Here is a 20304-nt window from a genome sequence, read left to right as displayed (position 1 = left end):
AAAATAATCAAATTATGATTTACTTAGTCATCATATCATTTCAATAAATAAAATAAATAATTAAACAATTACTTATCAAATAAAATATTTATCTATCGTTATTTAAAATACAAGATAATAATAATTTCGTCGCAAATGCACATTTTTAATTATCATTCAATCTTCATCTCTTCATCATTAAATCCAATTTCTTCAAGGGCAAAACCAATTTTCATATCTATATTATATATGTTTTAATTATTGCATTAATATTTTTGATAATGTTATAAAACTCACTCGATTGATTACGAAAAGTTCTAATACTTTTTAATAAAAGCCTATTTTGATTAATTAATTTTATTCAATTTATTAGAAAATTAATTTACTTTAATTCATTCATTTTTTAATTATTATAAATTATTCAATTGTTCAAAATAATTTATAGACTAGTTTAAGATATTTATTTTTTCCTATTAATTTGATGAAATGAAAAAACCAAAATTTTAAACATTTACATTCTTAAAAAGTATTTTTAAGATTAAAATTATCATGCACGGTGTGCATGTCTAATAAAACACATTTGAAGATTAGTAAAATAAAAAAAATTGAAATTATAAAATAATTAAAGGAATATTTGTGGGAAAAAAACTAAATTGGTTGTCTCCCCGTCTCCCTCGCTCCTTTCCTCCTTTTTAGAAGGATGTAATATTAATAAAATAGTTGTCTTCATCTCCGCAACCAAAAACATTTCTTTCTCACCTATCTCCCTCTCTTTTATCTCAATATTTCTTTTTAAAAAATTTTGGAAGGTCAAGGAATTCATGGATTTGTTCAAAAGTTTCAAAATCAGTACAAAAGCATCAAAGAGTAGAGAATGAAAGGCATATATGCAGGTGCTATGCCAGCTACAAGCACTCCAAGGGAGGTCGGCAGGCAGCACAATACAGAAGTGCTAGCTAACCCGGTATCAATGAATGCAGTCCAGATTGCATGGATCTAATCAGCCTACAATTCTTCACTGATGAACTAGCAACTAGTATAAGATATGCAAATATGGAATGATAAAATTATTCTCAGTTGGAGCAATAAAGATTCAGTAACAAATAATTCACATAAGAATAAGTAATTTTCATCTCTACCTAACTGCTCATTTCAAACAAAACATTAGCACAAAATAACAATGCCGTATCTCACATTACCAAGAACTGCACTCATATTGCTAACAACTGCACTTGCCTTCTAAGTTGCACTTGTTTCTCTTAGTTGCCTACTCAACAATAGTGCTTCATGGTTCAATCACGAATAGAGGCTGCAAGGGACCATTTAAAGAAGGCATAAACTAAAATGCAACGAATGAATCCACATTACTTTTCTTTCTTTCTTTTTTTTTTTTTTTCTTGGAAGAGTTTGCTAAGGAAACTTACTGTATCAACACTGACTGGCTTGCCATCTTCAGCAAGGATCTCCACTATGGTTCCCGTTTGATCTGCCTGAAGGGCAGATTATAATGCAGCAGAATTAGGTAGAGATGTAAAAAAGAAGAACAGAATTGAGGGAAATGGTTCCCAAATCACTATCACTAGAGTAAATCATGATATCCATAAATAATGATTAGTGACATTAAGAGCAGGCGAGATCATTTCTATTCGTTTTTCTTCTCTTCTCAGAGAGGATGGCAGGGAAGAAGCTGTACAAAAGGATAAGTTAGAAAGAAATTAGAGGCAAGGAACCACACAGATGGACAGCCTCTGAAATTCTTATAGATAAAGACGTATCATGCCGCTGGGGGACAGTTAACAGAGTAAAACTTGAAACTCAAATGATGGAGACACCGAACCGGAAACATTGGTTACGCACGTGTATGATCATAGACGATAGAAGATAGCCCAAACCATTGAGAAATTGGGCTTTCGCTTATGTTTTTGGGTTTAATTTATATGAACTTTTAGTTAAGATTTATTAATTTGGTTTTATTTGTTGGGTTTGATTTAATTATTGTTGGGTATTTTATTTAGTGGGTCATAAGCCCAAATGCTTGTTCTAGTTAGGGTTTTAATATTTATATCCTACTTTTCTAAATGTTAGACAGTTTTGATGATTAATGAAAAATTTGCAGACTTTGCATATCTTCAATCCCTATTCTTCTCTTTCTTTGCTTTCACTTCTCAGCTTCTTCTCTAAAAGCTTCTTTCTTTTCTTGCTTTAATTCTTATTAATTATTGTCCCGCATCAAATTTGGTATCAGAGAGGGTTTTAATTGTTCTTACAATTAAACGATCCACATGTTTATGCTAAACCCTAGACCAGGTTTGATCTAAAAAAAAAATCATACTGTGATTACAAAAAAAAAAAAAAACATTGTTCATTGTTCACTGTTCATCGTCAAAAACTCGGCAATCTGGAAAACACCGATCACAGCCAACACCACCACATCAATCCATAGGTACACGCCGATTTACTGCCGTCAACAACCCACAGCCACAACAGGTCACCCACACCAGCAGCAGTAGATCTTCGTCGACGGCGACGCATCAACCAGTTTCATCCTTTTCCCGCCATCGGCAGATCAGGCATCCAGCCACCACTCCGCGCCACAAGAAGCCCACAGAGCCACACCGAGGTGCTGTCTCCACAGTCCCATAGTGCCGCCATAGCAGATCTGTCTCCAGCAACCCAAATCAGCGTTACAAACCATCTGCCGCAGCCACCACTAAATCACACCCTCCAGCTGCAGCCACCACAACTGGTCTTTCAGCCCTTGCGACGCCTAAACAGCAGTATCAACAGATCAGCAGTCACGCCTCGCCGCCAGCAACAGCAACCGAGAAATCGCAGAAGACAAGGAGACTTCAGAAAGCTTTCAAGGTAAATTAATTAACTCATGCCACGTCACTAGCCAAACCAGCCCATTGATGCCACACCAGTGCCACGTCATGCGCAACTCAGAGCCATGTCAGCCAGTGAAGCCACGTCAGCAGACCAGTCATCCAATATGCCACATCAGCAACAGAAAGCTTCCACCCCTTAATCTAGTTAGTGAATCTCTTCATCTTTTAATTTGTTGAATTTTTTCCTTTTTTGGTAGTGCAATTGTCATTTAGAGTTATCATTAATATTAGTTTTGTGCCTAGAAAAAAAAAAACCCATCTTGCATTTTATTTGTTAACTCTTGCTTATCAACCTCTGTCTTCATTGATATTTAGCAACTAGTTGTTGAGCTTGCTGAAGCTAGTAAAAGTTGTGGCCATTATTTGATTAATCATTTACACTTAAAAGGTCTAGCATTGCGTGCTTATAACTTTCCTGTCATAATCTGTTCTTGATTAATCTTCACATAAAAAAAAGATTAGCTTTATTTTTGTGTTGTGATTTTACTTACAAGAACCATTTGTGATCTCAATTCCATTTATAAGCTAGCGTTGCATACATTTGTGTCATGATCATCTAGTGTTTAAGCTTAAGTTTACACTTGCTGTAGACTCGACCATTAGTGATACTCTTATGATCATTTAAAGGGAACTGCAAACTTAGGTGATCACCATGTTTAAAAGAATTGAGCCCCAAGAGAGTTTTCGAATAAGGCACTCAAAGACCAATAAATATCACAAGAATAATCATTATGGACAAGTTCATTCTGAGCGCCACCAGTATGACTATCATTTAGGTTACTCTAAACACGATGACTTTGATGAGCGAGTCTTGAGTCCTAACAAAATAGAAGCCCCCACTTTTGATGGTCGTCATGATCCTTGGATATTTGAATATATTCTTTGAGTGGCATAACTTGTCTGATAATATGAAAGTTACATTTGCTAAGATGATGCTTATTGGTGAAGCCAAAACTTATTAGAGAGAAGTTGAAGATTGTTTAGAGATGAGAGGTAAACCTCCTATAACTGATTGGATCAAAATGAAACAAAACCTTCAGGAGAAGTACCTACCCCAGCTTTATAGGAATAAACTCTTAGACCAATGGAACAATCTAAGACAAGGGAATAAGTCTATCAATGAGTATATAACACAGTTTAACGATTACATGATGAGATGTGCCATAAGAGAGAATGAAGCCATGACTTTGCGTAGATTTTATAAAGGCTTGAAAGATGATCTTAGAAGAGAAGTTGTATTTCAAGGTGTATCTACCATTGACCAAGCTTATACCTTAGTTAAAGACTACAAGTTGGTCACAAAGAATCGGTGGAAGAATCGCCAGGACTCTTATAGTATCCCTATTAGGTCCCAATTCAGAAGTAGTAATTCTTTGTTAGGTGCTCCACCCCACAGACCTAATCCTAGTAACTTCCAACTTTATAAGAAAGATAAAGGCAAACGAGTTGTTAATAAAGTGTCTAAGGTGAGTTCAATGGTTAAGTGTACTAATTGTCTAGGTTTTGGTCATATCTCTTTAGATTGTACCTCTAAACCTTTAGTCATAAAAAAATATAAGGATATAGGTAAAGAGGAATATTGTAGTGTTAAAGTGTATGAGCCTAATCTTGAGGATTTTAGTGACCTAGATGACGAAGATGTGCAAGAAGAGGGACTTAACATAATGAGTCCACGTGAGCTTGAGAATGACGTTAGGGAAGAGTCTGATATGTCTGCTTTAGTTGTAGAGGAAGTTTTAGGGAACTCTTCAGTGAAATCGCCTATAGAGATAAGTATGGTCTTAGAAGAGTCTCATGATGTTAGTCCTCCTAAACTACTTGATTCCTCACCCCACATGCTTGGTGTCCAGCACATCATAAGTTTAGAACAACATGTTGAGCTTTCTGACCCCTTACCTCATGCACGTGATAAGGAAGATGAAGATAATCCTAGTTTACTTGATTGTGTCCATACCAGATCTACACATGTTTCAAACAATGTTTGTCTCATTCCACATCCTCGATCATTTAATGTTCATAGTTACAAACCTGAAAAGCCTATAAAACACCTTCCCATATCTTCTCATGATAGGATGTCTAAGTCAACTGAGTCGTTACCATGTGGAGTTCATAATTTGCATGTTGAGATCATAAAACAAATTCAAGCAACTAATGAACAACACAAATTTCGAGCTGATTTACTTAAGTATCATGATGCATTTAATGTTGGAGATTATTTCATGATACAGATTAGACCTGAACGGTGTCCTTTGGAAACCGATCATAAATTGCAAGTAGTGCTAGACCATTCAAAGTATTGCAAATGATTGAATCAAATAATTATGTCATTAAATTGCCATTAAACTTTGATATTAGCTCTACTTTTAACATTAAGGACCTCATTATTTATAAAATACAACCTATCCTTGATGCTCCTTTTGATACCCCTACCTCATTATCCATATCATTGGCACAAAAGAAACATATTAATGCTACTTTGAATGCACAAGTTGTTTTTACCAGGGATGATGAACTTCAGCAAATCCCAGTATATTGACTCGACGACCAGATTCAGACTATACTTGGATTATCAGAGAGACATCATAACAACTTGATCCTTATCTTTGAGAGCATTATCGGAGCTGCCTTGACCTATACTCGACGGGGTCGAGTTCTTCCAACCCCGGGAGAATTGATGGGGACACCGAACCGGAAACATTGGTTACGTACGCGTATGATTATAGACGATGGAGGATAGCCCAAACCATTGAGAAATTGGGCTTTAGCTTATGTTTTTGGGTTTAATTTATATGAACTTTTAGTTAAGATTTATTAATTTGGTTTTATTTTTCCGGTTTGATTTAATTATTGTTGGGTATTTTATTTAGTGGGCCATAAGCCCAAACGCTTGTTCTAGTTAGGGTTTTAGTATTTATATCCTCCTTTTCTAAATGTTAGACAGTTTTGATGATTAATGAAAAATTTGCAGACTTTGCATATCTCCAATCCCTATTCTTCTCTTTCTTTGCTTTCACTTCTCAGCTTTTTCTCTAAAAGCTTCTTTCTTTTCTTGCTTTAATTCTTATTATTTATTGTCCCGCATCATCAAATATTAAAATTAAACACTCTTCAATCCCATGGAACCCTTATATGCATCATCACCTGTCCAAAGCTATCCCACATAGAATATCATTATGCTTTTGAACAGGTATCATCAGATTTCCTGATTCAACCAGGGCATATAATGCTGGATAATAGCATGTCCAAATTACTTGTAATTTTATTAATCACGTAATTCTATCAATTTTTTGAAAGTTTTCTTATTTGCAATTTTAAGGGTTTGGCTGCCGTGCACTCATTCTTAAATACAAATGTACCTCCAAGCCATCAGATGTGATTTCCAAAAAGCAAACTAAGAATTGATTTGGGGTGAGTTTCAAAATCATCCACAGCTAGGACAAATAATCATACTTGAGAACATCCTCTCCTTATTCTTTTCCTTATTATTATTAGAATGTTTATTTTGTTGAAATTATAGTTCTTATTCTGGTAGGAAAGATTATGATTTTGGTATGCCTACAACACTTTATTTTATGTATTACATAGTTGTTTGATGAATAAAAATTCAAGTTTCAGAATCTTCTTGTCAATTTTAAGAGATTCAGAAAGCTCTTTTGTAGAATTGAAAGATTTGGCCCGTTAGATTCTAGGTTTTCTATCATTTCCCCTCAATTTCTTGTAGCCATTCTTCATCAATACAAAGAAAGCAAAGGACAAGCCAGCATATGAAAGATAGAAGTATTACAAGTATCTCCTATAAAGACTAAATGCAGAAGAAATATAAAACTTACCTCTATTTCGTTCATCAATTTCATGGCTTCAATGATGCATACAACCTGCCCCTTCTGCACTTTGTCTCCAACCTGTATTAAAAGGAATCAACAACAGAAAGAGCACCAATATAGACAACATATCAATTATAAAGGAAGCATTGTTCAAATAAAACACGACAGCTAAGTACAGATAACACACCTTTACAAATGACGGTTCACCAGGTGCAGGGCTTCTGTAAAATGTGCCAGCCATAGGGCATTTGAATGGTGGAAGGGATGACTTGACTGATTTGGAAGGAGGAGATGGTGATATGGCAGAAGGTGATGGACTAGAAGCTGCGGCAGGAGCTGCAGCAGAAGCTGCAGGTGTGGCTGCTGGCATTACGGGTGGAGGTGGAGGTGGATGTGAATGCATCATAACAACTGGAGAATGGTATGGTGGCAAAGGCAAAGCCTCCTTTTTTCTGATTAAAAGTTCACAATCAAGTTGTTTCAACTGCAGTTCCACAATATCTCTTGAATCAACAAGCCTGAATTGAAGATGAAAAACATATTTGTTATCATATACAATAAAACAAGGATTATATGCATCATTATAATGTTGAGGTCACTCACTTCACAAGACTTGAAACTTGGGAAATAAATTCAGAGATTGACTCCTCTGTAGCCAAAGAGGGAGGTGAAGGTTCATTTGATGGCTTGGCATCCTTTGCTTCCTGCAATGGTACTTCAGATTTGGCAAGAGTTGAGGCTGCAGCATTTGAGGATCCATCCACAGCAACCTTGAAGGCAACAGATGATCCCAAAAGCTTGTCCAGGAAGGAACAAAAATTTGAAAACAGATCCTCTAAAGAAAACCATTGAAAGAAGCTTACCTCATTCAATTGAGCTTTCACCAAATATGTACCATCACGAGTAGGCTGCAAACCCTACAATGTAGTGGAAACAAGTTTCAGTCTCTCAATACTACATCTCTATATCAAAGTTTAGAATGCAGCGAGTAGTTTCAGATTTCGGTAAGAGGGCATTTGGACTCAACAAAACATTGTGTACCTGACCCAAACATGGTGACTATTTATAGTCGCTACCCAAGTTCGCTTGAAAGTTTATAGTGACGATTAAAGCTAGACACTTCCCATCTATTAAAGCTTATATTGATCATATAGTCCCTATTCAAGTTTGCTTGAAAGTTACTCCAGCCACATTGTGAGTTTGTAAATTAATCTGTGCCCTTTCAAGTTTTTTACGTCGAAAGTGAAAGGAAGGAAACCATTGTCTGAATCAAAATTCCAAATAGACTAAGGCTTCGCATAATTTTCTATTTTTAACAATCTGAGGCATATAAAACACATGCAAGAGATAGTTTGTACCATGATTTTGCTCCAATGTCTGATGAAATGTAACTAAAGGGTAATAATGTAATGTAATATTTTAATTTGCAAGCTGAAAACAATGAAATTTTTTGTCCTAAGGCATAGCTTAACTGGTAGTTGCACCTACATCAAAAGAGGAGGTTACAAGTGTGAGTCTTACCTCCACCAAATTATCCAGAAAAAAAATAAAAATCAAAGTACCCAAAACTAATGTATTCATGCCATTACAGGCTATAGGTGGAAGCCTAGAAACGATTTCCAAACCTTGGTTAAATCAAAGGGATATTCTTTCTCTTGAATGGGAAATCCAGCTAACAAACAAAAAGGTAGATGTTTGACGCAAGTTATCCATATTTACCTACAATGTTGATGCTCTCATGCTAGTGACAAAATGTGGACGGTGATATGAATCTATCATTTATTTAAATAAATTACATGCATTTGACCAAGATCTTCCCACGTTATCATTTGGAGTTCAAATCTTTGGGGAGACCGCAAGAAAATAATTTCTTGTGAATGCGAGTCTGAGTGTGGATGACCACCTTAAGATCCAAAGAAGTCCCAAGGATACCGTTACTGCTAAAACCAAAGAAAAAAAGAAGTAACCACGGAATGAATAGCAAGTTCACTCCTTGTTATCTTTAAAGCATCTACTGTTTATATTCTATACGAACTGATAACTGACAAGATAAACCCACTGCAAGTTCATAGTAATCTATTTGATTTGGACGATGTAGTGAGATGAAGGTGCAAAAGTCTAAGAATCTTGAAAACAACAATCCATTCATCAATGGGTTATCTATGAAACAAAAATCAAGAATTAGAGAATAAATAAATCATAATGCAAAATATAGAATTAAATTCGAAATTTATTTCAGTCACTCAAAATTAACTTGGCATCAAGACAATTTTCTTTTAAGAATCCCAACTACTTCACTTTCTACATTTTCAGCAGTAATTAGGCTAACCCCAGAAGCCCAATTTGCAAAATGGTAGGAAAAAGAGTAGTAGAAGAAGATGATGAAGAAAAAGGAGAAAGATTTGAGAGAGGATTTATATCACCTTAGCAAGAAATCGGAGCTTTGGTTTCTGAGAGAGCCGAAACGACTGGGTGGATAACCTGTGAGTGTTGTAGTGAGGCAAAATGGCGGCGCTTTTGGTCACCATAGAAGCAGAAGCTGTGGTTGATAGTGAAGAAGCCATTGCTTGCTTTTGCTTTTGCTTTTGCTCTTGCTCTTGCCTTGCTTAGAGAGAGAGACCAGTGATTCAAGTTGGAGACAGACAAAGATAGCTTATTACGAAATGTATTTGGGGAGACCGACAAATGAGTTGTGTTGGGTCTGGGGGCAGGAGTGGGAGGAGAGGGTGAGGAAGCAGAAGAAGAATGATTAGAAAAGACGCCCAAAAAGGCCCAGTCGATGAAACCAATGAGGAAGAGAGCAAAGTCACAATTGAGAGTTTGTTTGTATTTCGCTGTTAGTTTACAGGACATAAATTTTATGAACACACAAAAAAATATTCACGTTATAGAAAAGTTTTTCTATTATTATTTGATCGGGATTGATATTGTAATTAAAATACTGTTTTGGTCAAAAATTAAAAACTTTTTATTTAAAATTAATTTTGTAAAATATTTTTGGATTGTTTTGATGTAATAATTTCAAAAATAAATTTTAAAAAATAAAAAATTATTTTAATACATTTCTAAATAAAAAATATTTTGAAAATTAATCGTTATCACAATGTCAAATAATTTCTTAAACTTAATTTAATATTGTAATTTTGAAAATTTTCAAATTAAATTATTCCTTAATCCAATTTTAAAATTAAACTATATTAAAGTTTCCTCTATGTAACCTAATCAACTAAACTAGTCTAAATATAATATGAACAACCAAGAAAATACATATTTGGTTTTTGAAAAATTAAACTGGTTTTTTTTATTTAATATTAAGACATCGACATATTGAATCAATTCAGTCTTCATAGTTTAACCCACTAAAATAATGATAAGTGAAATTGACTCTATTAGATTTAATTTTTAACAACTTTGTTTTTTAAAATTAATTTTAACTTAATTCTAAATAACAAAAATAAATACTCATAAAATTAAATATAAATTAAATATTAAGATATTTGTTTGAAATTGTAATAATCTTATAATAAAAAATCAAAATAATTTATATAAATAAAAAAATTAAAAAAAATTAAAAAAAAAATCACCTCCTTCGCTGATTACATAGTGAAGGAGGTGTGTTGGCGCACTGACTCTTTAGGTAATTATCATACATACGTGTCTCTGTGCTCGTTTTTGTTAATTAGCATATGGCTGGTCTAATGCTGGGTTTTGGCTACCTTGCTAGCAGCTAATGCATACCATTTTCTTATTTATTTTTTGTGCTTGTATCATAATTGTTAAATTCAATTTGATTCAATTAATAAACTTAAAAATTTAATAACTCAAGATTTAACCTAGACTTGGGTTAATATTAAATCAATAAACGAATTAACTTGATTTAAGTATTTTTTATACCATTTAAAAAAATCACAACACCTTTTAGTATTCTAGTTGAACAATTCTCAAAACACAATTGGATTGAATTTGATATTTATTAGATGGTTTTTCGTATCAAAATGTTAAAATCATTAAAAATCATCTAACATGGCATTAGATGAAAAAAACTTTCAACTATATTATCAAACACATACTATATACAACAAGTAGGAGAAAAGAGCTGAAATCGATTGAGTATAATGAAATCAACCATATTGAAAGAGTAACAATCAATATGAAGATTTAAGGAATCAATGGACCAAACACTTAGAGTCATGAGCAACCACGAGAGTTTGAACATGCACAAAGAACCAAAAAGCTTAGTTCTTTATAGACTAGGAGTTCTCAGTAGAATAACTAATAAGAAGTCATAAGATTATCTTAGGATTCATATAATATCAATAGAGAAGGAGTTTATTTTATATTAGAATTCAATAAAATCTCCTTACTTGATACCAATATGTATATAGATTAGTATCTATATATTTAAATATAATTTAAACTTGGTACCAACATATATAGGTTCACATAGTCATTACAAACGATGGCGAGTACCATATATGAATTTTTAGTATAATTTTATTTATCTTTTTTCTCTATAGGGTTTTTATTGCTTTCTTTACAACTTTATTTATGACTTTCATTTATTTTCTTTCACTTTAATTCATGCAATCTCTCTCGTCTACTTTATAGGCCTATTTTTTTCTTTCTCTATAGGGATCGAAATATTAAATCCCCACACTCCACTTCATTATATGAGGTTGTTACTTATCTCATCTTAGGATTAAGTTCTTATTGTATAGTTTCTCAATATCTGGTAACGTATTGATAAGAAGAGTACTTGAGTGACCAACAAATTGGCATGCTTAGTGGGACAAGATTGAATATTTATTCGAGAGGTCAATAGTTATGCCTCTGTAAAAAAAAATACAAGTAAATTCATCCCTATGACATTGGATGAATAGTTAGTATAGACAATAGAGAGAAGTTAGCTTTTTAGTTGTGAAAAGCTAGACAATCCACCATTTTCTTAGATTTCAGTGGATTAACCAGTACTAGACATGCCTTGAGATGGGTCTTCATTGTCTACACCGTTACAATATAGTGTTGGGTTTCTCAAAATGCATAAACACAACTCAACAAATTAAATTTTTTATTGAGAGTTTCAAGGTCCTCGTTAGACAATCTAGGGTTATTTTAGGTTTAAGAAAAACAATACTTGAAAATTAATTCTTCTTTTTAAGGTATAATCAACTCTTCAAGGATGAGTTGTTGTAAATTATAAATCATTCAATTGTTCAGCCTCTAACAATAATCCACATAAACCACCAGATCATAAATCTTCTAAACTCTTTTTAAGAGGAAAGGATAGATATACCTTTAGTGCTAGCTCTTTCTTTTTATGTTTGCAAGTGTTTTTATATCATATAATATGTACTAAAAATACGAGGCACAACATTCTATTTATAGAAAAAACTTGATTACCCTATAAATAGCAAAACATCACTTTGCTCTCTAAAAAATATTACATATATTATTTCAAGATAGTTTTAAAATTTATATAATTATTTCCATGATTTTTATAAGTCTAGAATTGTAATCTCCTATATTAATTACATTATAGTCCTTAATTTCTAAACTTATTTACAATTAAATCATACTCGATTAATCATCCTAGTTAATTTTTTTACCAATGGTTCTTTATGTATGCGACCCATTAGATTTCCTAATATATTGGCCTAGATATAAATAATAATCATAATCAAAATAAGATTAAATAAGTTAAAACAAATTAACTTATTATCAATTCAATAAATTTATTGATTTATATTTGAAGATCAAGTGCAATGTTTGTCTACACATCATGATTCCTTAAATATTAGAAAATTTATAAGTTATTTGACTTAACTTTTCAGTGATATATTTATCTGTTTAATTATTATCACTTTATCAAGAATATTCTGATTTGGACATTCGAATATAGAGTATATCTACTCTGTCAAATCATATTTGTTCTCAACACCTAGTCATTAATTATTTGAATAAGATTTGAAAAATCTTTTCAAATCTCATTTCATTTTATGTAAGAATTTCATAATCAATATTATTTTAGAACATGTGGAATATTTCTCCTAATTTACTTAGGGTGATAGATCCTCTCTTGATCACTCATATAACTTCATATAGTTTATGTTACATCTAATGTCTTTTACCTTTAATTAAGGTAAAATATAGTCGGATCAAATCATAACATTTTCTATGTAAGATAACTTAATGATTTCAAGTCTAAGGATCACTTTCTATAGATACAAATGATCTTTTCATATACAATCCTCATACGATTAAGTTCAATATACATGTCATTTAACAAGCACCTATATATTAGTTATAGGTATCCTTCATACCTCAACTTATGAGAATAGTTGTTGCCTTTCATAAAGGGAAAAAAAACATAATATGTATTGGTCTTAACATCTCTAATTAATATCCAATCTTAATAGAACATTGACTTGAAACATTTAGGAAAAATAATTTAATACAATAGGAATTTAATAATTATAACCACTTTATAATTTTATTTATAAAACATTTTGCGACCAATCTTTTGTTAGTGTTAATGCCTTGTAGCTAATCAATTTATTACAGTTGACATTGACTTTGTTAATGTAAAAACATATTTATTATTAATAAATATTTTATTTAGTTTTAATATTCAAAGTAATTATATTTATTAGATTCCTATTGCATCAAAACATTGTTCCTAAATATTTCCGGTCAATATTATATTAAGACTAGACATTAATTAGAGTTGTTGAGACTGATACACATTATGTTTTTACTTTTATGAAAGGTAACAATTGTTTTTATAAACTGAGGTATGAGAGATACCTATAACTAATATGTAGGTGCTTGTTAAATGACATGTATACTGAATTGAATTATATGAGAGTTTCATATGAAAGATTACCTATGTTTATGGAAAGACTCAAGTGACAATTGTATAAGTGATCCTTGAACTTGATGTTACTAAGTTATTTTATATAAGAAATGTTATGCTTTTATCCTAATTATGAGTTGTCCTAATCTAGGGGGAAAAATAAATAGATATTAAGTTTAACATGAACTATATAAAGTTATTTAAGTGATTAAGAGAGGATTTATCTTTCTAGATGAATTAGGAAAAATGTTTCATCTATTATCGAATGATATTGATTATAAAATACATACACAAGGTGGAATGAGATTTAAAAAGGCTTTCAAATCTTATTCAAAGAATCAATGACTACGATGTTGAGAATAAACATGATTTAACAAAGTAGACACATTCCATGCTATAATGTCTAAATCAAAAAATTATTATTACATTGATAAACTTGTCACTAAAAAGTTAAGTCAAACCACTTATGACTTTTCTAATATTTGAGGGATCATGACACGTTACTAGACATTGTATTTGATCTTCAAATGTAAATCAATCAATTTATTGAATTGATAATAAGTTACATTGTTTAATTTATTTAATCCTGTTTTATTTAGGATTGTGATTTATATTTGGGTTAACATATTAGAAAATATAATGGGTCACACACATAGAAATCCTTGGTTAGAAATTAAATTAGGATAATTCATCAAGTTACTTGATTGTAAAAAAAAAAATAGAAATTGAAAACTAAAATGTAATTAATACATGAGATTACAATTTTAGACTGAGAAAAATCAAGTAGGGACTTGATTGAATAAATTTCTAAAACTATCCTGAAATAATATATGTGATATTATTCATGGGGCAAATTCATATTTTACTATTTATAGGGTTATCAAGTTTCCCTAAAAATAGAATAATATGCCTTATATTTTTTTGTTGAGAAAATTATATAAGTTATAAATGATACAAAAACAATTGAAAACATAAAAAAAGAGTTAGCACTTAAACATATAGTGATCACTGTATTCTAGAAAGAGTTTTAAGAGATTTCTTACTAGTAGTTTATATGGATTACTATTAGAAGTCGAATACTTGGACGACTTGTGGTTTACGATAACCTAACTTTAAAGAAGTTGATCAAATCTAAAAAATAAGATATAATCTTCAAGTAATCTTCATATAAACCTTAAACAAATTTAGATTTGTCTAATGAGATCCTTGAAACTCTTAGAAAAATGTTTAAATTAGCATTTTCATTGCGTTTACATGTTTCAAGAAACCTAATATCTTGATTAGGGTTAATGGCATAATGTTGAGTGCTACATAATTATTGATGAAAACTCTCTGCATTAGTACACCATTGAATTTTGATGTGATCTGCAAAAGTTTAAGGTGATGACTTATAGCCACTGTTGGCTTAGAAAACACCATATTTTTCTATTAGTCATCTATATGTTTTGATCGATCAATCTTGATAATTTTTGCCTTTTTTTTAGTCTGTCTTTTTAGTTACTATTAAGATAAGGCAATAGGTTAGGTTTGGCCTCAAAAGAGTAAAGGAGAGCAAAAATAATCTTGATGGATATGGCATTATCATGGTCACTTGTCTTTAAAAGGAGTTTCTAATTTATTATCTTCTTAAATTGAGTTTTAGTCATTCAGTTATTGCATCAAGATTGAAAATTAACTAACCTTTTCCTTCTTAGTATGAGAATTTTCATATGAGAGGATGTGAGTTACTTCTTCTAATGTTTCCTCGTTTAAAAAATTATCAGCATTGACAATCATGTCATTTTTTGCTTTGAGCTTAACTTCCTTGCCAATGAAGATATTTATGGTGTCTAATCTAGGTTATATAACAACAATTTGTATTGAATGATGGATAAAAAATTAATCTTAAGGTTTTTCGACCATCATTTGGTTATGTAATAAGTAGTTGTTTTTTTTATATTGGGATTGTTTTCTTAGTTTTTTTGATAACACTGTCCCTTTTTTAATGAACACTTGAAATTGCCTTATTTTCCTATCCTTTAGACATTAGTCTTTCAGGCCAATATTGTATTGCTTATTTTCTTTGTTGAAGTTCCTGAGTTTTTGGCCAAACATGTTGGACAATTTTATCTTATTGATGTTATTATTTGATTTCTAGTTTGTTCTAGGCATTAGGTCTAACTTTCATTTTCTAAGTAGAATACCTGACAACATTTACAAGTATTAGCATTATTCAAATAAGATAATTATTGTAATCATGTTAACAATTTATAATCCGATTGGAACCTTCTTTGTGTGTGGTTTCTAGTTGAGTAATAGAAAGAGTTTATACTATACTTGTTTGAAATACCATTAGTGGATCCTCTAACCTTGACAATTATTTTATCCTTATTTAATCATTATATCAATATCACATCTCAAAGCTCTCTTCAACTCCTTTTCTGTTATTATCTATTTTTTTATTTGTACTTTATACAGTTAACCTCCATGTGGTTCGATCCCGGTCTTCCCGGGTTATTTATTACTTTAACACTCCTACACTTGGGAGAAGACATCAACTCTTTAGTCGTGTCACACATCATGGATTTTGGCCAGATAAGGAGGTAGAGCTAATATGTAGGCTACAGGCCTGATCCTTTTGGTGACCTCAAAAGGCCTAATGTACCTTGGCACCAGTTTCCCTTTCATGTCGAATCTTAATATCTGTTTCCACGAGGCTACTTTTAAGAATATTATATCACCAATTTCAAACTCTAGGGGTCTTCTCCTATTATCTGCATAACTCTTCTGCCTATCTTGGGTCGCTTTCATTCTATTCCTTATGATCTTTATCTTTTCTGAGGTAATTTGTACCAACTCTGGTCCAATTAGTTGTCTATTCTTCCCAGCACACTAGCATCTGGCATCTTCTACCATATAAGGCTTCATAGGGAGCCATTCCTATTGTAGCCTGGTAGCTGTTGTTGTAAGTGAATTCCACTAGTGGTAGATGGTTTTCCCAATTTACCCCAAACTCAAATATACAAGCTTTTAATAAATCCTCTAATATTTGGATAGTCCTTTCAGATTGACCATCAGTCTGAGGATTAAAAGCGATGCTTAAATTTAACTTTGTTCCGAGAGCCTGTTGAACACTTGGCCATAATCGGGAGGTAAACCTTGGATCTCGATCTGAAACTATTGACACTGGCACATAATTTCAATGCATTTTAACATGGTTCAATCATAATTTGTATCATTCCCATAATCTATAACATAATCCCATAATTTCACATAATTTCAATTTTACATAATCCTTCATCAAACATAAAATTAGAGGAATAAATCATTTGGAGCATGTTATTTACCTCACTTTGATAAGGATTTAAGGAAAGAATGCAAGAAAAAAAAATCAAGTTTTCTTCTCCTCCCTCTTCAAACCCTAACTTAAATTTCTTCTTCCAAAGCACTCACCACCTTAAAATCACCCTCTCTTGATATTTAACTAAGCTAATCACTCTAGTTACTCATTTTAATTGGTGAAATTAACAAGAATTTGTGTAGACAAATCACACAATTTCTCCCCCTATCTTGGTTTCACACTCTCAGCTAAAAGAGAGAAAATTGGAGTATTTATAGTCTAGGTTTTATTTATTTACACATTGACCCTCATTACTTTTTATTTCTATTTTTGTCACTTAATTCCTCTTTTTAGTTAATTACACCACAACACCTTACCTTTTATTCAATTGTGTCCATTTACAATACTTGAAATTCTTTTATTTAATCTATTCGATATTTTATTTTGTTCAGATTATAATTTATCTGGTTTTCACAATAACGCTCTATAAGGCAATTATGCTTCTTATAGGACAATGCCTTAGAAAAAAGGATCTACAAGACTCTCTTCAGTGGGTATTTATTCTATCTTTACATATTTCTTTTATATGATTTTTGTAATAAAATGAAATTGTCTAAGTGCATGTTTGGATCATTGATGAAACATTGGTTCCTTTGCTTGTGTAATAGCTCAATCATTATCATAATATAGAGCAACTAGATTAATAATGCTAGGAACCACACGCAGTGTAATGATAAACTTTTTGATACAAACAACGTATATTTCTCCCTTAAACATGGAGGGGTACTTAATTTCAGTTGTAGAATCTGTTGTGATCTCTTATTTAGGAATCTTCTAACTCACAACACCACTATTTAGAGTAAAAACATATTTAGATTATGATTTACTAGTATCAATATCTGATTAAAAACTAGCATATGAATAACCATGAACTACAAGTTCATCTTCTCCATAGATAAAAATGATATTCTTAGTTCTTTTGAAGTACTTAAAAATACTTTAAAGTATCTTTTAGTGACCCTTATCTGGATTAGATTTGTATTAACTCATTATGCTTAAAACATAAGATACATCTGGTAATGTACATAGCATCGTATACATGATGGATCATATAGCCAAAACATAGGCTATTTTTTCCATCCTATTTCTTTTAATTTGTGTCTTAAAGAACATAACCTTGGAGAGACATATTCCTTGCAAAAATAGATAAGTATCCTCTTTTGGATTTTTCAATGATTAACCATTTTAACATTTTATCTATATACATGGATTGACACAATCCAGGCAGCCTTCTAGATCTATTATTATAGATCTTTATTCGTAGTATATAGGTTGTTTCTCCCATATCTATCATGGATATATTCTTAGACGATCAAATCTTTAGTGACTAGAGTAAAAGAATGCATATCAATAATATGTCGTGTACATATAATACTAGGAATATAATTCCACTCTTACTAATCCTTTAATAAACACAATGCTCATCCATATTTTTTATACATTCAAACTTTTGGATTATTTCATCAAAATAAATATTTTAACTCCTTAAAGCTTGCTTAAGTTCATAAATAGATTTTTGTAGCTTGCATACTTTTTTGACAAGTTTCTTAGATTCAAAGCCTTCATGTTTAATAGGAATTTTCAAGTTTTTAAATATGTCCCTCAAACTTTCTAATTTCACTATTTTGGTCGTTGAATTTTTATTTATTTTATTTTTATCTAATTTCAATCTTTTTCTCTAAATTTCTTTCAATTTAGTATATAATTTCCCCTCATTTCTTTGCCTTTTCCAGTTTAGTCTCTTGACTTATATTTTTCTATTTTTTTTTGGTCAATTGCATGTTTTTTTTCATCACTTCTTTTAATTTTTCCTTTAAATGCATTTAAAATAGTCCTTGAATTTCTCCACCTTTTACAATTATTTTATCTATTAAAGTATATTAATTTTATCATTTTCTATTCAACTAAAATACTTAATCAATTACCTTTATAAATTTACATTCATTTATCAATAAGATTATTCCAGTGACATTAAAATAAAGGGAAAATAACTAGTTCATAAGAATAATTGATAAAAGATAACTTTTAGAAAGAAAAAAATAATAATCTAAGGTGAAAATAAAATTTACCTGTTTTTTTTTAACTCTAGAGTAAAAAATATAATATACCTTTCTAATTTTTTTTTATTAAATATGTGTGTTTGACATTATGATAGTTTTTATAATTGAGTTTTTAAAAAATATTTTTAATTATGATTTAAAAAATAAAATGTTTAACAAATATTTGTTTAAGTAAAATTACTGTGCGATTAATTTTTGCATAAAAAGTAAATCTTTACAAATAAAAAACAAGTTATTTTAATCTTTCCAAACTCAAAAACTCAATATTCAAAATGCAATTAAATATAAAATTAATAAAAGAACAAAAATTATTTAGTTAATTAAAGAATATTTTCTCTGTAACGATACCAAAAAGTCTCTAGATTTCTCTACGTGACTGATAGTTTTCGTCTTTTAATAAGAAAGAGTAGGTTCGAGCAGAGGACAAAAAGGCTGTCCCAGTAATTTAGAAAATGGCTCCAAATTAATGGAAAGTTAAGTGGGCCCCCCCTTGTTTTCATGGACTTGACGCTCCAATCATTTCTTTCAGATTGCCTTTCCAGCCAGCAGGCATGTCTTACAAAGTGGCCCTTTGGGATCACCACCAGCTCATAAAGAAGACAAGTCAAATTGCAACAACACTTCCTTGTATTGGCTTTCTTTATGTTTGTGGCACGTTAACGACGCTGAAATTTTTTATGATTCCTAGAAGGTGGCCCCTTCTTTCCTTTTTTTGACTTTTTCTACTAAAAAAATTGATAAATAAAAATAAAAATATTAAAAATATATTTTTATCAATAAATTTTATCAACAAAAATATTCCTTTAGTATATATACTAAGAGAATTATAATAAGAAAAAAATAATTAAAACAAACCTAAAAAATAAGATGACGTGTTATTTATACCAATAATTTTAATTTCGTCAAGTTATTCGTTGGTAAATTATTCACATCTTCCTGACACTGTTCATCATGTCAATTACTAATGAAATCACCGATGGAAAATTTCGTTGGTATTTTTCAAATAACTTTGGAACTGTTCACTTTTCAATTGCATTATTAATTATTGTTTTTTACAGATGAAATCACCAACGGATTGAAAAGTCGTCGTTGTTATTTGACGGGTTTTTAAAATTTTTTTATTGAATTGAATATTTAAATTAAATATTACATATAAAATCACCGACGGATTGAAAAGTCGTCGGTGATATTTGACAGTTTCTGAAAACAATTTATTAAATTAAAAATTTAAATTAAATATTACAGACAAAATCACCGACGGAATGATTAAAAATATTAATATTTAATTATCCATCGGTAAAATCGTCAGTAAAATACCCCA

General features: G+C 31.1%; 1 protein-coding gene across 2 annotated transcripts; it reads right to left on the bottom strand.

Moving 5' to 3' along the window:
* Positions 1-1023: 1023 nt before the first annotated feature.
* Positions 1024-9534, bottom strand: LOC7455212 (biotin carboxyl carrier protein of acetyl-CoA carboxylase, chloroplastic). Of its 2 annotated transcripts, none has more exons than XM_024591802.2 (7): positions 9115-9534; positions 7555-7608; positions 7295-7395; positions 6879-7209; positions 6698-6769; positions 1404-1469; positions 1024-1288 (listed from the first exon to the last, which is right to left on the bottom strand). In XM_024591802.2, exons 1-7 carry the CDS (start codon positions 9253-9255, stop codon positions 1265-1267), a joined length of 789 nt encoding a protein of 262 aa, XP_024447570.2. In that variant the 5' UTR covers positions 9256-9534; the 3' UTR covers positions 1024-1264. The 2 variants fall into 2 exon arrangements, with proteins under 2 accessions (XP_024447570.2, XP_024447569.2); XM_024591801.2 differs by having other exon boundaries at positions 7295-7461; positions 9115-9533.
* Positions 9535-20304: the final 10770 nt, after the last annotated feature.

The sequence above is a fragment of the Populus trichocarpa genome, chromosome 19 (assembly GCF_000002775.5).
Source record: "Populus trichocarpa isolate Nisqually-1 chromosome 19, P.trichocarpa_v4.1, whole genome shotgun sequence".
NCBI lineage: Eukaryota > Viridiplantae > Streptophyta > Magnoliopsida > Malpighiales > Salicaceae > Populus > Populus trichocarpa.
The sequence above is the reverse complement of the archived record's forward strand: the minus strand, read 5'-3'. Positions and strand labels throughout refer to the sequence as shown.